At 35.6% G+C, this 15,918-nt stretch overlaps 3 protein-coding genes across 3 annotated transcripts; 2 read left to right on the top strand and 1 right to left on the bottom strand.

Moving 5' to 3' along the window:
* Positions 1–7: 7 nt before the first annotated feature.
* Positions 8–2,428, top strand: LOC113677345 (cytochrome c oxidase assembly factor 1 homolog). Its single transcript, XM_027194162.2, has 4 exons — positions 8–232; positions 1,056–1,204; positions 1,643–1,716; positions 1,860–2,428. The coding sequence occupies exons 1-4, from the start codon at positions 142–144 to the stop codon at positions 1,930–1,932; spliced, it is 387 nt and encodes a 128-aa protein (XP_027049963.2). The 5' UTR covers positions 8–141; the 3' UTR covers positions 1,933–2,428.
* On the bottom strand, positions 2,423–10,210 carry LOC113677344 (cytosolic 5'-nucleotidase 3). The gene is made up of 12 exons (XM_027194160.2): positions 9,936–10,210; positions 8,077–8,175; positions 7,887–7,956; positions 7,321–7,367; positions 7,012–7,055; positions 6,852–6,893; positions 6,162–6,251; positions 5,511–5,587; positions 5,089–5,171; positions 4,838–4,927; positions 4,028–4,135; positions 2,423–3,589 (listed from the first exon to the last, which is right to left on the bottom strand). The coding sequence occupies exons 1-12, from the start codon at positions 10,062–10,064 to the stop codon at positions 3,482–3,484; spliced, it is 987 nt and encodes a 328-aa protein (XP_027049961.2). The 5' UTR covers positions 10,065–10,210; the 3' UTR covers positions 2,423–3,481.
* A 1,857-nt stretch (positions 10,211–12,067) lies between these two features.
* Positions 12,068–15,378, top strand: LOC113677373 (uncharacterized). The gene is made up of 3 exons (XM_027194190.2): positions 12,068–12,282; positions 14,014–14,135; positions 14,571–15,378. The coding sequence occupies exon 3, from the start codon at positions 14,571–14,573 to the stop codon at positions 15,237–15,239; it is 669 nt and encodes a 222-aa protein (XP_027049991.2). The 5' UTR covers positions 12,068–12,282; positions 14,014–14,135; the 3' UTR covers positions 15,240–15,378.
* Positions 15,379–15,918: the final 540 nt, after the last annotated feature.

Genomic DNA, 15,918 nt, shown 5'->3' with positions numbered 1-15,918 from the left:
GAGTACCAGTCTATCCCTTGCTCTCAGGGGTGAAGTGGTTCCAACATGTGCTTCCCTTCCTCAAGCTCCTGGACATCATGTTTAGGCCGAATTTTGTAACGACAGGGTGGTTATATCTAGTGCTCTCAGCTCCTGAACACCATGTTTAATGCGAATTTTTTAAAAAAGGCAGCGATATCCGGCGCTGTTATTTCTATTGCAGGTGCAGCATTCTTCCATCACAAAATTCAAGGTGAGCACTATTATTATTCGACAGCATACTTACTTCGTTTCAGTTTCTAAGTTTTTGGTCCCTGTGAGTTAGCTTAGGGTAAAAAATTTTATTTTTTTTGTCTTTTTTTGTCCCACTCCACTTCAACTGCGACATCGAACAGGGGTCCTGGGCTGTTGTGTATATGACTCAATATACACGACATTCCCTCTTGTTAGGGAGGGTGTTATTGTTATTGAAGTGAGTTTGAAAATAAGGAAAATTAAAACCTGAATTACAAAATTCCAACATCGAAGGTGGAAATCTCTTTAAGATCTAATTAAAATTCGTAATTGTTGAGGTTCTATTAAACCCTTTTACTTCTAAGATATGATTGTAATTCTCCCCTCTAACTACTACACATTTCCTTTTAAATTATTTAAGAGAATTTAAGGTTAGATCAAGATTTTAACAACGTTGTGTAGTATTGCTGAGTACAAACTACAAATGTTCCATAAATTATTTATTATCCCACTAATTTATATTATATGCCACCTAGGGGTGGATTCATGATTTTACAAGTGATTTGCACCAATTTGACAAGGGATAAAGCAAAAAGGATTATTGATTTCTTGAACTAATAAAGAACCAGAGAAATAATAAATGCAGGTTTGGTAACATTTGAGTGATTTCTGGAAATCATTTGAACTACTCTGGATCCAATTGTGCAACCTGTCAGCTGGTTTTTTTACAATAAAAAATGATCGACTGCACAAATAACTGTACAGTGTCCTTGATTTGCACATTACTTGTAGTTCAATTGGATAAAGTTTAAACTTACTGAGACAATGTTGTTATCTTTCAGCAAATATAGCATCTCAACACTATTATAAAGCATCAGTTCAGTTACTAAGAGATCATCAACTTGCCTCAAATACTCTTGGAGAACCTCTAAGATTTACTTACATGAATCTCTCACGGAAAGATATCATGATTAACCATGATATTGCTCAGGTGGGTAAAAGATTGTGGTCATTAGAAAGATAACAAATACAAAAGGTTTGCATGCAATGATCTTTCTGGTGAACATAGGTCTGTTGAATGTATGTTTTCAATTGATATAACCCTACCCTTTACTCAAATGAGAAAAAGAAAAGCAACTTTTCCACAAGAGTACTCTACAACTTTCCAGAAATTCACAGTATATCAGAGTTCTTTGTTACAAAGAAAAGAGTGCAAAGGATAGAGAAGTATTCTGAAATTGACGTTTATCTCATAACCTTGTTGTAATTTATAATCACTTGTTTTGGAGAAATGGCCTAGTTGCAACAGACACAACCCTACAATAAAAACTTCCTCTAAATTTGTTCATCATGAGGTCAGATGCGCTAAGCACAAATATAATTTTTCAACCAACAAAGATCTGATTTAAAAATGTTTTCTTTATTTAAGGTGGTCATACCAGTCAGAGGGAGTAAAGCAAAAGGAAATCTTTACTCCTTTGCTACTAGAACAGAAGACAATCAGTGAGTGGCTCTTTCCAAACGTCTTTTATTTGCATGCCTTTGACCAAAGGTTCTTTGTTGAAACTAATCTTGATCATTAACTAAAGCTCAACTTACATAATGTATCCACAGCTTAAGTGAATAGAATTCTTCTTGATTTTCAGATGGTTACTTGAAAGAGTGGAACTTGATGTAAATCAAGGACAACAGAGGATTAAAATTTGGCCAGAGAATTAATTGGAGAGCAAGCCATATTTTATGCTGTGGCTTAAATTATTACCACTGGCATTCTCCTGAGAGGAGGTGTAGGAATTACCTGCCAAGAAAATTGGTGTAAACATTTGTTCGTTCTGTTGGAAAATAAATGGAATCTGACACAGACTGCAATATTGGTGACCAGAAGTGAAAAGAAAATGACAGAAATGTTTAAGTCCTGCCAAGTTTATTAAATTATAGAATGTTAAAATGCTGGCATAGTAACAGGAATAACTTCTAACTAACAACACAAAATTCCTGTTGTTTTCATTGTAAGCTACATTTTAAGTACATGTAGGTACATGTACCATGTGGCACAAAAAGTTTGATGGAGCTTCATTATGTGGGTTGTGCATGCTTTGCTGGGTAAGAGGGCAATGTTTTGCTTTTCAGGAGGACCAAATTATGCTGAGGACTAATGTTCACAAGTTTTTGTCACAGGAACAGAGCAATAAACACAAGCTTTGATTCATAGATTGAGATTTTGTCTGAGTTCTAATATCAGAGACACATCGTGAGGTGTGTAAGTTACATTTATAAAGCAATGTCTTGTACATTGTACCTTTCCACAGATTATGTGTTTCATTAAATATTCCTTTACTCTTACATTCTTACACCATATCTGGTAATACTTGTAGCTCAGCATTAAGGTCACCCTAAGTGCTTTAAAAGTACCCACTGACAATGAAGTGTTTACTACTTAGCTACCAATTTTACAAATGAATTGAAAAATCCCCCAATGGCTGGCAAACTAATTCAGATCTTAAACTTTACCAGAATTACAAAGTAAATTAGAGCAAGAATACATGGTGAAATAGTGAAATTGATTCCTGTAAACATCATTTTACAATGATACATTTTAACTCTCTCCTTGCATCATACCAGACCTCAGACCCACCCCCTTCAAAGGCTGGTTAATGCTAACCCAGGGTTAAATTTTTTATGTGGGTTTCTTTAATCCTTTGTTCAAAAGCCTTTTTGGGATAATTTTCTCTATTCTTTGTAGAGCATCCAATAATCAAATTCTTTTTTCTTTTAAATTTTCTATTGAAGCTTTGAGATCTGAAATCAAATTTTGCACTTAACCTGGGGTATACCAACCCAGCTTTGAAAAACCTGGCCCTGTCTATTAACCACAAACAGTACTATTGACAGCATCTTATCTTACTTTGCTAACTTCCAAAATTACCCAAACACAGCCTTCTTTAGCTTCTCCTTGACTGCTATTTTTCTATGTAAGAGCAAAGTTCTTATCAAAGTTCTATCATAAACAGCCCCCTCCTTACAAGCTCTTATTGTAAAGAACCACTGAATGTCTCTTGCACAAATGTTTAGTTGACTTCAATGACACCCTTAGTAACAAACAGTAAAACTTAAATACAACTGTAACCTAATATCTAACTTAAAACCAAACCTTGCATTCCATACTAATTCTTTCATTCATTAAACTACCCCAAACCCCTGTAGGTGCAAATCTATCTTCCGTTAACTTAATGGAAATCTCTTCAGAGTAACAATTTCTCCATGACATCTAGGCCCTCAAGATTGGCATTAGAAGAAGATCCACAAGTTCAATACTGTGATCATCAACAATCACAATGTCAAAGGCATCCATGTAGTTACTCAAATGTTCATCAACCTTGGAATTAACATTTAAGAGAAAGATAAATTGATGAATAAAAATTAAAAAAAAAACCTGTGGCTACTTAATACTGTAACTCCCAAGATCCAATCAGTAATTCTGACAGACTGTTATACATTTCCTTGCAATTTAGACAGGAGAGTTACATGTTACAGTACATCAAATTACACCATTTAGTTAATAAGCCTGTCTTTTCTTATGACCTGAATTGGGAAATTTAGAGAAAATGAAAGAAATTTATCCTTTGAAAAGATTCAATAATAAGAATCGCTACATCACTTAAATCAGAGCACTTAATTGACCATTGAGATTCTCTTAAATGTAGTTCTAAAATACTGACAGTTCTAAAGGACATACTCTAAATTTCTTTAACCTTTCTCCAACATTTAAATGAACACCCCAGACACCCCAGTCCTTCTCATACCCACAACACACCTTCTCATTCAGGAAACCCACTGTTAGGGTAACCTCAGTGTATTTAGGACTGTCTGAAACGTGAGCATCATCTGGCAGGTCTCCCATCACAATGACATTTGTACGTTCCTATGAAACCATTTAAAAAAATTTCAGGTTTTCCATGGGGGCACCTAACTGAAACACTTTTAAGCTAATTAATGTAATGTCTCAGTCACTCTGATAAAATTCAGTGAACCAGATGTTTATTACAGTAACTCTCATGCAGCTCACATGTTCATTTCAAAGTTACCAGTAATATTTTTAAAAAGTTTAAACAATAAATTAAGTAGCAAAGAAGCCAACAACAGAAGATTATCCAGGAGTCTCCCAGAAACAGGATGAACTTCGTGGCCTCTCCAAGAGGAAAAACATTTCTGCCTCCTCTGAAATTGTTTAGGTTTTCCTTTAAAATGGCCGGTATGCAACATTTTTTAACCTCAAAATAATTAATATGCAATTATTATCACTCAGTCCATAATAGAACAAATTTTAGTTTGAGGGGTACAACGAGGAAAAAGCTGTCCTACACCAAATGAAGAAGGGATGGGATTTACAAAAAAATATACAGTAAAATATCTTAAAATCTTTTATTTATCTGGGTTGGTATCTCTGTGGAAGGTTTGCAGGCATCATAATGTATGTAAGTGGAAATAAAATGCCATTATTTTATTTACTGCGCACTTGACTTGAAGGCTTTCAGTGACACTGAGATAGAGTATTATTTATTTTTCATTCCTACAGCTTACAGTAGGTAGGGAATGTTACATATTTTATTTGAATATATTTTACCTTAATTTTGTCAAAGTATGGCAGGTCTTTAGTTCTCTCTTTCTTGTTGTTACTGAAGAGAAGTTCCTCCTTAAAACCTACCATCACTCCCTAGTGCAAAAATTAAACAAAAAAAATGGTGTGACAGGGCTAGGGCAGAAAGAAAAGGAGTACAATCATCATATGACATTTGATCACTGGACCCCCCCCCCCCCCCAATTATCTCTTCATACTCTTTAAAACCTTTCAACCACTCAATAGTTTTTCCTAACCTGTTCATATTTAAAGAAGTTGGCAATGATGGTAACATTGTCATACAGAGTACTTTGTTGATCAATGACCTCTTTGATTAGATCTGAAAAGAAAAGTGGATACAAACTAGAAGATGGAGAAGCACATGTTATATGACCTGTTATATGTTTCACAGAAAAGGACTGAATTCAATAAAAGTCAATCTATTTTTACAGATGCAAATTGTTCTCCATGTAATACCAATGATATAATGTTGACTCAGAGTCTATAGTTCTAACAACTTAGCTATGAAAACCCTGGAACATCGATTCCAAAAATATCTCCTTCCTTGCATGATAATTGCTAGTAAACAGTTACCAAAATTTTTAAAGGAAAGCATAATAAAAACAGCTTATGTGGGTGTAAAGTCAACACAAGCACGGGTATAATCTACAAATTATACCTCCAAGACCACCAGATATGATAAGGACAGGAACTTTCTTCTCATGAAGTTTGACAAAGAACCACTCCACACCATCTCTAAATTGAGTAGAAATATCCAAATACACAGAATGTAATCCAGTTATTTTAGGGCGCATGTCACTTTTTAAATTAATATAATACAGGTAGACAGTATTCCAAGTGAAGCACATACAATGAGATAAGTCAGTTGTGATCTTTTCATCTAAGTGCATGACGCATGGAGATGATTGCTGTAACTTTAAAATCAAGCATACTTTACAGCTAGAGCTTTGGAATAAGCAATATTTTTAATATTTTACACAAAAAATGACAGTGATGTTGACATGTTCACCAGGGCCTTGTTTACCAATATAACATTAGATTTGGTATCACTTATTTGTAGTTGCTTATTCAGACTGAACACCACTAAATTAGTACGGCAAATGATTTATAAATTAAAGTGAGATTTAAACTTTCTTCCTAAATTTCACTTACTTCTTGGGAATGCACCCATTCAGAGCTGACTATGCAACTTGGATTTTAAACACTAATGACCTTGGAACAACTTTTCTAAATTTTCATTTCCGTGGAAATGCAAAAGTCATTCCACAAAACTTGCACAAACTGTATTGTGTATTGTATGTTGTGGTACCTTAAAGCAATGTGTGCATCTTTTACTATATCAGGTATTTGGTTTTGCTTGATATTCAGCTCAATAATGAGTTCATTTCCTTTTGTCCACCTGCAAGATAAAAGATTAAAATTTAAGAAACTAAATGCAAACCTCAGTGCAATTGGTGCTTCTTCTACCATCTGACTGATGTCATTCTTCTTCAAACCAAGCTCAGTGAGTAACCCATGTGACTTGGTCCATCTGAGTGTTCGTGTTAGAATCACAAACTTTTAAGAATCTCTTGATTCTTTAAATATTTAACCTATCACACTTACTGTATCAAGAAGGGTGCTGTATAATGTTTATAATTATAATCTAGGGGGTGAGTGCTTATTCAGGGGAAGGGGCTTATGAGAGTATGGATGCAAATTCAGAGAAATATAGTTTGTTTAAATCAGATATTTATCATAATATGTTAAACTAAAAATATTTATGATAATAGCCCTAAATGCTAATAATGACAGTTATTGAATTACTTGTTACAAACCAGGAGTCACGAACATTGAATGTTAGCCACATAAAATTGTTAATACTATATATTATTTTGCCCAAAGTTTTGATCTCCAGCTTACATAAATTGACATTGGTTTGCATCACCATCATTAAGGAAACATATCAATTATATATATGTCTATACAATGCTGTTCAATTCCAATACACACATCATACCATTCTATCATGTGGGGTTCTTTTTCAGCTGATGAAAGGTCTCTAAAATGTCAAAATAAATTGGAGTTAGATGGCAAATAAATATCTGTATTTATATCATTTCTCTGTTGTCTTTAGTACATAAAAACAGAAATTATTTATTAAAATAATAAGTACATACGGTGAGAATTCAATTGGCATGTACTTTTCTTTAAGTTGTTTGGCCTGAAATTGAAGAAATAGTAAAGGTAATTCAGAACCAGCTTATTGAAATGCAGTGATTAAAAAGATGCTCCACAAGTGACTGCTTTACATAGCCATGATAGGAATATTTTCAATAAACATGTTTGATCATTTATCATGTCTCAACTAAAGTTTAGACCCATTTTGTGATTGTGCTCCATTAAATAAATGAAACATGCAAAAAATGTTGTTAAGGAGAGGACCAAAGGGAATGAACTTATCAATTATGAACATAAAAACAGGTCACCTTTTCTCTGTATGATTCTGGGAACTGCTTAGAGCTCTCAATCACACCTAAGATTAAAGATAAATCTGTCTGGGACTAGATCAAAGTAGGCACATTTTTTACATCATAACACATTTTTTACATTGTTACCCTTTAGCCCCTAAGAGTGGCTAGTATATACAGTAATTTTCTCTTATGACATCACCCCGGAATCACACATTTAGGTCACAAAAAAAAAGGAAATGATTGTAAATTTAAAAAGTTCTTGACTATTCACCAAATTCTCCTTATCAGCACCTTAGGAAATGTATAGAGGACAATACATATATAGAGAATATGCATATTGATGTTTAGGTATAAATGGTTAAAAGGAAAAAGTCAGCTGTAAAACCACATCAACTTTGCTGACCAGGTAATTTCTTAATTCAATTCCCAACAAAAAGGGACCAACAAACTATTTATTAAAAAGTACTGATTCAGTTATAATATAGTATCAACACAGTATTTCTACAAATGAGCTATTGTATAATTTAAAAAAAATTGAAATAACAAATAACAGTCTGAAATTTTAAAATAACAAGACTTACCATACACTGTGCAGCCTTTTTCCCCATTGATGACAAATTTTGTGAGAGTCTTATCAAAGTCTGATATTATCTGTAAAATGTCAGGAGTAAATTATCAAATTATATTTCAAAAGTTGGAATATAGACTATCAAAACCCTTCAGATTGTTTGGTAATTCAAATCATAAGATCATTCTTGATTCATCACAAACCTGCAGCTTTTCAGGACCTCCCTCGTAGAGTTTCTTGAGTTTTTCTCTAACACCAACATAATTCCTGATATAAACATTTGGCTTGTCAATGCTTTTTATCTGAAAAAAAAAATGTACCCCTGAATCAAGGAAAAAATTGAATGGGATAACATATAGTCCACTGTGTCAGGACAAGGCTAGAAGTCATGTTACCCATCTCAGTTATCTTTATAACAGCAAGTTCATTTGGCCTCCATTAACTTACAAAGCTTGTCAATGGATATTTTTCAAATAACGGTGGTTTGGTCTTTAATTGAATGGCTCCTATAGTAACATTTCATCAAAACATTACTCCATTTCTCATGTACCAAACAACAGAGTCTCTCTTATTTCAGTACCTTTTTACCAAGGATAGGGTGCCAACTACCTTGAAGTTCTCAGCAAAACATATTTTACAATTTTAATGTGATAGCATTCACATACAAAACTGCCCCATTTATGTTGATTCTATGAAGTAAACAACCATTATAATCCATCAAATATTTTTCCTAGCACACAATTGGTCTAAAGCATTATGCAACTGAATACGTCCCCGCAGAAACTAGGAAATATTAGTGAGTATACACCCAAAGTGATATTCCCCAATTTCCAAAACTTTATGTCCACTACAATAAGTCTTCCTTTAAAATCATATTCAAGATAAGGGGCCATTTTGGGGTTGTTACAGAAAAAAGAAACATGTTTCTTTGTTCATAAAGTCCTACCGGAGAACACTGAAAAGTGAAAAGCAAATGCAGTAAGCAGTACGACATTTGTAAACATTTTAGCAAAATTATTTGAAGGATGATAACCACAACTGCCTCTGTATGGGAAGAAAATAGGCTCCCATATTTGTCCTTGGACATTTTGCATTCCTTGAAGGGCACACTTTTCCTTGAGCCTCACCCTTAGAAAACTGTTCCCCTTTTTGAACAAATAATATCCACAGACAAATATCTATGCATATGTTTGCGCCAGATGAATTTTATTGCTTATATATTCCTCAGCTTTACTTGTAGCATGTTAGGTCACTTCAAAATACATTGTAAAAATTAAACACAGCATTGTGATACCCAGGGCTAGGTTGTTGGAAAAGGGGTCAACTTTAATCTAGGATCAAAAGTTAACCTTGGCTTTAATTTCTAGTGCAGAAGAGTGTGGACAAGAGCTAAGATTTTGTTGGGAAAAAATCGAAAAGAAAAATCCCTTGGCAGAGCTACAAGACAGAATTAATACAAAAATTACCCATAAAACTTATAGGTAAATAAACCCATTAACTCTGGAGTTCAATCGCTAGAGCCCTGAGCTGATCAAAGTCTGATCTTTAGTTGATCATTTGGATTCTGTGTAATTTACATTGACCTGTTTGGAATGTATTGAAAAGCTCTTTGATATTGAGTCTTGCCAACAGATATAGGATAATAGTGAAAAATACGCAAGTTCTAACACAACTTAAATCAGTTTAGTGAAGCGTATATGTACAGCCGTTCCGAACAAATTTTGGGGATGACATGCAACCAGCAAAAACTTGATTGATGTAAGAGATAAAAAGCCACAAGAATAAATTTATCGATTAAACCAAAACTGACTAATACATTTTTAAAGGAACAGAAGTGATACATTAAAAGCCTATTTCCGTTGTTATCAGAAATTAGGGAGTTACAAAAAGTAGAGGTAGTCTTGGGGAAAAATTATGAACAATAACTTTCAATGTGGTTAGCACAACGCAAAGCTAGCCAAGAAGAAATGGGACCGAAACACGTTTGTTTACCGCTTTCGAGCAACGCATTAGAAGATAACCATTCAAGGTAAACGTGAATCATGAAAATTACGCGCCTTACCATCTGATCGACAGCCTCTTTTACTTTTCGAGCACTCTGTCTGCCTTGTACATACTTGTAAAGGCCATAACCCACTATTACGGACGCTCCAACAGCAGCTACGCCAAACATTGTTTTCCCTTCAATCATAACAAAATTTAGTATTTAATTCTAATTTATGAATTCAGTCAATCAATCGATGGTGACCTCAGTGGCTGTAAAAATATGGTAATATCAGTCAGGCTTCCCATGTCAAACCAAGCCCTTTGTTTGGGATGTACCGTTTCACTTTGAATGGGAGGGGACATAGGGTGATCTTTTGCCCGTAACCAAAATTGTTTTCAGGAAAATGCTTTTGATCTACTCTTTTAAGGCATTTTCCAGATGCAAAGGCGGGCAGGAAATGTTTTCGTAGTTCTGTTCTCAATTACCTGTCATGTGAGCTAAAATTAACTTCCAAAAAATTTCAAAATCTTTGTTACTAGAAAACGTTTGGTAGAACACGTCTGAGTGTTTATGTCAAAGTCTACTTTTCAATTTAATCGACGAACAGAACCTCGTTTTATTGCATTCCGAGGAGCAGTTTATTTCTGTTTTAAATTTTTTTGTGCGCAGTGCTCCACTATCTTTCCCAGTCTTTGCCTGTCATTCCCAAACAATGTGCCCCCACCCTCAGGAAATGTTGAAACAAAGGAGATACGGTATTTCCTCCAATAAGCGCCCATGCTTTAAGAAGCACCCTTCCCCAAATAGGCACCCACCCCCTAGGTGAGCCTCATGATATGGTTTTAATAAACGTCCAGTCCGATTCAAAACGTAAATGCCCATGCTCACCAAGGTAGTTTTGTATTCATTACTCTTAAAGGGAGAAGAATCTTAGAGAGTGCGAGAAAGTCCAGTCACAGGCTGTGTGAACTAAGAAGCTGTTACATTGGACAACTGTGAAGCAGAAATCCCCTCACATTTAAAACTGATATGAAAGAAAAGTTTAACGTTGCCTGTTTTGTAGTACCGTAATTAATGTAATGGCAACAGGACCGAGTGCAGTCCAATTCGGTCTGTAATCATACGAGTGATAACAAAATCGGACGATAAAAGCTAAATTTTTCGTTTGTCTCACGATGTAGTCACGTGTGATGTAGATCGCGACGTTTCGATTGCATTCTGCTAGTCTTCTTCAGGCGATGAGTCGACTGGTCATGCGTGATCATATAAAGCATGATGCTCTGCTGTGATTAGTTGTTATTCAACAGCTCTGATTGGTGCATTTCGATCCTTGCTGTTCACTCAGCGATTTGCTTCCTCGGGCGTCCGCTGCCGCACGGCTCTCCTGTTGTTGTATTTTTGATCGTGGGCATCCACGCTTCTGGAATTTCTATTCCACTATCCCTGTTGATGTTGTTAGGGTGAAGTCCTATATGAATTGCCTCTTTGACCCTGTGCGTGTAGTAAAAAGGGTCACGATCAATAAACTTTACTTTTAAACTTTCCAGAGTGGCTGGACGACTGCGAAGCGGGAGTCCAATTTGTCAATCACGACACACTTACACACACTTTATTTTTCTTTTTCTTACAAAATAATTTAGATTATGTTGACCCGCAGATAGCAAATTTGCTATTCGAGGCGGGTCAATCATCAACAAACATTATTTACAATTTATAAAGAAAATTAAAAACTAAATAGTTAGATATTGTTAAATTATAAAAAGAAGCATAACTGGCAAATACATCAATAGTTGTTCAATAAAGTATAGAAGCAAATAAATTAGTACTGAAAGCAATCGGATCAATTTGTTTTAATTATGCAGTCACGAGTATGATTACAGACAGAATTAGACGAAATTAAGTCCTGTTACCAATTAACTATAACTGTTACAATTTCCGAAAACAACAAATACATTAGGACAAACATGTGCAGTGAAGACAATGTCTAAGTAAAAAATTCCTCAACTTTGGAAATTCCACTTTGGATAAATGATTATTGCTATGGTTATTGTGAACAATTCTGTGATTGGTGGATTTGACCGAAAGGACTAAGTATGATTGGCTGCTTGACCTGTCCGATTACAGCCAGCTGTCCGATTACACTGTCCGATTACAATTCTAAGAATGTGTTAAGGATATCGAACAAAAGAACAGCCTTTTTTTTTATTAGATCAATTGTCAATTACTTTGTGTGCCTAGTTATGATCGTAGTTACAATGTTTATATTTTCCCTATTGGTTTGTAATCGGATCTTTTAGCGTCACCACGCGCATATAAAAGCTAAGTTAGTGTCCCTATAAGCCAGAGTTTCGCAAGATTTCGCCTTGAACAGCAGTAACTTCGTTCTTTCGTTCCAAACCCTTGGCACAAGCGGGACCGATATGTAAGTGATTTTGTTAGTTTTATATCAATATGTTTAATTTTAGTTTTTCACCTTGGGCGATAGCGCACATATGTACTGTGTTGTACAACAGTACAACTAATTAGCTTGAAATCAAAGGAGTATTTTGAAATAACTAGACGCTCACACAGTAACGCCCACATTTTAGTCTTTGGGCTGTTAATCAGCCGCAAATGGTCATCGTGTAGCCGATCTTTGAATCTCGAGTAGTTTTAATTTAGCCTTTTATGATTTGTTTATGTTAATTCACGTTAATTGTTGTTATTTTAATCGCGTTATCGACATAGGCACGTAAAGCGTTTCTTTCATGCCTTTCGCACCACTTCAAGTAGATTCATGCATTCGTTATAATATTATTGTAATTTCAGTTTACGATCGTGATCGTGATCTAAATAAACACCGTTCATAGTCATCTTGGTTTTCGTGGTTTCACTACGACCGGTAAAATAGTCCCCACCTCAGCGACACTTAGAAAACACGCATAGCGACACCCCTCGAAGTTTCCTCTTTCGTCGCAAGCGTCACAGAATGATTAGTGAAAAATAAAGCAACTAATGCACCAATGACATTTGAGGAAATTGGTTATGATTTCACGATACAATAATTCGTCTTAATTATTTCCTTCCTTTCACACGCACATTGAGCGCAGCCTGGTTACTTGGTATGCGCACAAATGCACTTCTTAAGATATTCTATGTTTTTGTCAGTTTCTTTTGTTTGTAAAGTAAAAGATAGAACTTTAATTTCCTAGAGAAAGATTTTCTCTTGCCACAATAGAGCTTCACAATGTTTTCCTTCGTTTGGTAACAAAAGAGGAAATAACCGAAAAACCTCAATTAAGTTTCGTTTTATCCTGTCCATGACTACGCCTTTGTTCTGACCGTATAATTGAGAGCCCTGTGAAAGAAAAGTCTTTCAAGAGCCTCGCTTTGTATCTGTACTGCTAGGGATAAAAACATCATGTTGATCAATGTAACAATTCAGTTTTAGTAGAACTGTGTAAATTTCACCCATGCAAAATTCTGATGATAGGCAACAACTTCCTTTAAGAGATCAATAGACAGAAATGAATATCAAATCAAACACATGTCAAACGTGCTCGTAACTAGGAAATTAGTCGACAATCTATGAAGAGATGAAGAATCACTCGTATACTTTCAAAAGGATATAAAAAACTTTCCTTGATAAGATAGTTCTTGGATGAAATCTACCAGAATGCGCCAAAAATATGCAAAATAAATTCTTTACAACGAAGTTAGGCGGTATATGGATCTATTTTAGTGAATTTCAGTGTAAGAAAATTACACTGAAATTAGTCAATGAAACCGTGTTAGAGAACCTTCGTAACCATGAAAGCATATATGTTCAGACTTTCCACACAATAAATATTTGCCGATGCGATAGACAACTGGACAAAAGATGTCTTCTAAATTATCCTGATAATTAATCGTTTTCCTTCTCATTTGATGAGAAACTGTTCCCTATTGTGCCCGTGAAAAAAGAGCTGAAGAATTGACCCGGAAATTTGACACTAGTACTTTTGAGTCATAGGACGATTTCAATCAAGCATTTTATCTAATTTTGATGAAAAAAAAATTAAAGAAGTTTTCTTTAAAAGACTTTTTGTAGTCTCAGTTGACCATATTTCATACAATTACGAGGACGGTAAATAAATATTATTTTTTTAGACAAATTGCGCTTTCGTTACAACAGTATAAAGAAGCCAAGCTGAGCGCTAGAAATTAAACCTTGTCAGATTGTATCCGGAGAAAGTCGGGGAAGGAGGAACACAGCATAGAGAAAACCTCAATTCAGTGCAGAGTGAATAACTGGAGGTATGAAATTCTTTAAAAAACAGCTATTTAGAGCTTTATCACCTTTGTCGAAATCTTCGTTTTCGTGAAAGCCTCAAAGTTTGTGTTGCTTATCTAATTCTGTCTTTTCTCTATTTTTTTTCTTATACTTTTTTACCAACGAGTCGATCGGAATCTAATGATAGTTACTTATAGCAATGCTTCTGAGGTTGCGATGGGGGATTTCACGTGATTTCTGAGAAGCATCTTTTTTCGTGAAAAGTGGCTTGGCTATTGTCCTTTTTAATCGTCTAACGTGGTTTTCAAACTAACAAGTTTTACAAGTTCGTCGTCCTGCGAACCTTTTGTGACAGTCTTTTCACCGTTTAGCGGCAACTTTTCCATGAAACATGTCATTTATCCTCCATAATCCCATAACAGTCCGTGCAAATGTAATGTTTTCTTTTGTTTTTGTAGATGAGGGTTATTCGTTTTGCAGCCGTTTTCCTTTTCATTGCTTCACAGTCCTATATCCATTCTGTGGTCTCAGTCGGTTTGTTTGAACCTAGAAGAGACAATGCGCTTTTGAGTAAACGATTCCTCCCTCAAGCAGAACAAAAAAAACCCGACAAAAGAACTCCTTTGTTTGATCCACAAGCGGAAAATCCTGAGCCAGGTAAAGCTTTGAACACTAAGAGATTGGCCTCCCAAGCAGAAACAGAAAAACCAGAAAAGGAGGCCCTTTTGGACAACCTATTTGATCCACAAGCCGAGAAGCCCAAGGAGAAGAAGAAGAAGAAGATGGGCCCAAGGAGTCATCGATTGACTGCTCGATCAGAACATGCATATGCTGACAAAATGCCACCTCCGGAAAACATATTTGATTCACAAGTCCATCAGGACCAAGATGCTTGTATGTGGCGGTGTCAGGAATGGTGTCGACAGCGATGCCAATCATATGGCAACGAAGAATGCCTCGATGGTTGCCTTAACGTCCGTGGCCACAGGTGGAGGAGATGTATTAATAGATGCAAGAGGGGAGACATGGATCGGCCTGGAGGAGACAATGAGGAAGAGGAAGAGGAAGAGGAAGAGGAAGAGGAAGAGGAAGAGGAGGAATATATGAGTATGGATATGGGCTATTAAGGAAAACATTAAACACGGAAAACGATACTGCAAAATCTGAATTGAATCTATTGTTGGAGGTCGCTGAGCGTGAGCTGACAAAAAACATTCACGAGGTCTTGATATTATATCAATAAAATCTAGTTTCAAATGCTTAAAATGCTGCGTCATCTTGGATTCTTACACAAACTAACGTCGGCGACGGACAAAAATTCCATTTAGGGGGTGGTCTTGCTAATTTATGCTCTCTAAAAAGACGCCTAGGTGAGCATGCATTGCAATCTTGGAATATTCTATCATAGGATGCTAGCGGTCTTTGTTTTCACCAATAGACACCTGTGATCTTGATCAGAGATGGAGGAAATATGCCACCTTACAGGAACCTTGAGTGTGCAAAACTTCCCTTTTATTCGCCCCAACAAAACTGTGAAATGTTCACCTCCCATCCATCTTTTCTCATTATCGAGTCCGATTTAGTCAAAAGAATAGTTTTGATTTCGTTTGCTATTGTAAAAAAAATAGTTTCAAGACAATCGCAAAACAGATCAATTAACTTTTGTATGAAAGCCGTCTAAAAATGTTGTTAACGCGATCCATGTCAATACACCCAGATGTCTCAAGAGAAATTTTCATACAAAAGCGTGACGGCGCTCACAGCAATACTGAAAGGTATTATGGGTGATGGTTGGTCGAGGTTCAG

This window comes from Pocillopora damicornis, chromosome 14 (genome assembly GCF_964200805.1).
Source record: "Pocillopora damicornis chromosome 14, jaPocDami1.2, whole genome shotgun sequence".
NCBI classification, from domain to species: domain Eukaryota; kingdom Metazoa; phylum Cnidaria; class Anthozoa; order Scleractinia; family Pocilloporidae; genus Pocillopora; species Pocillopora damicornis.
Note: the sequence above shows the minus strand (reverse complement) of the source record. Positions and strands in the feature narration are given on the sequence as shown.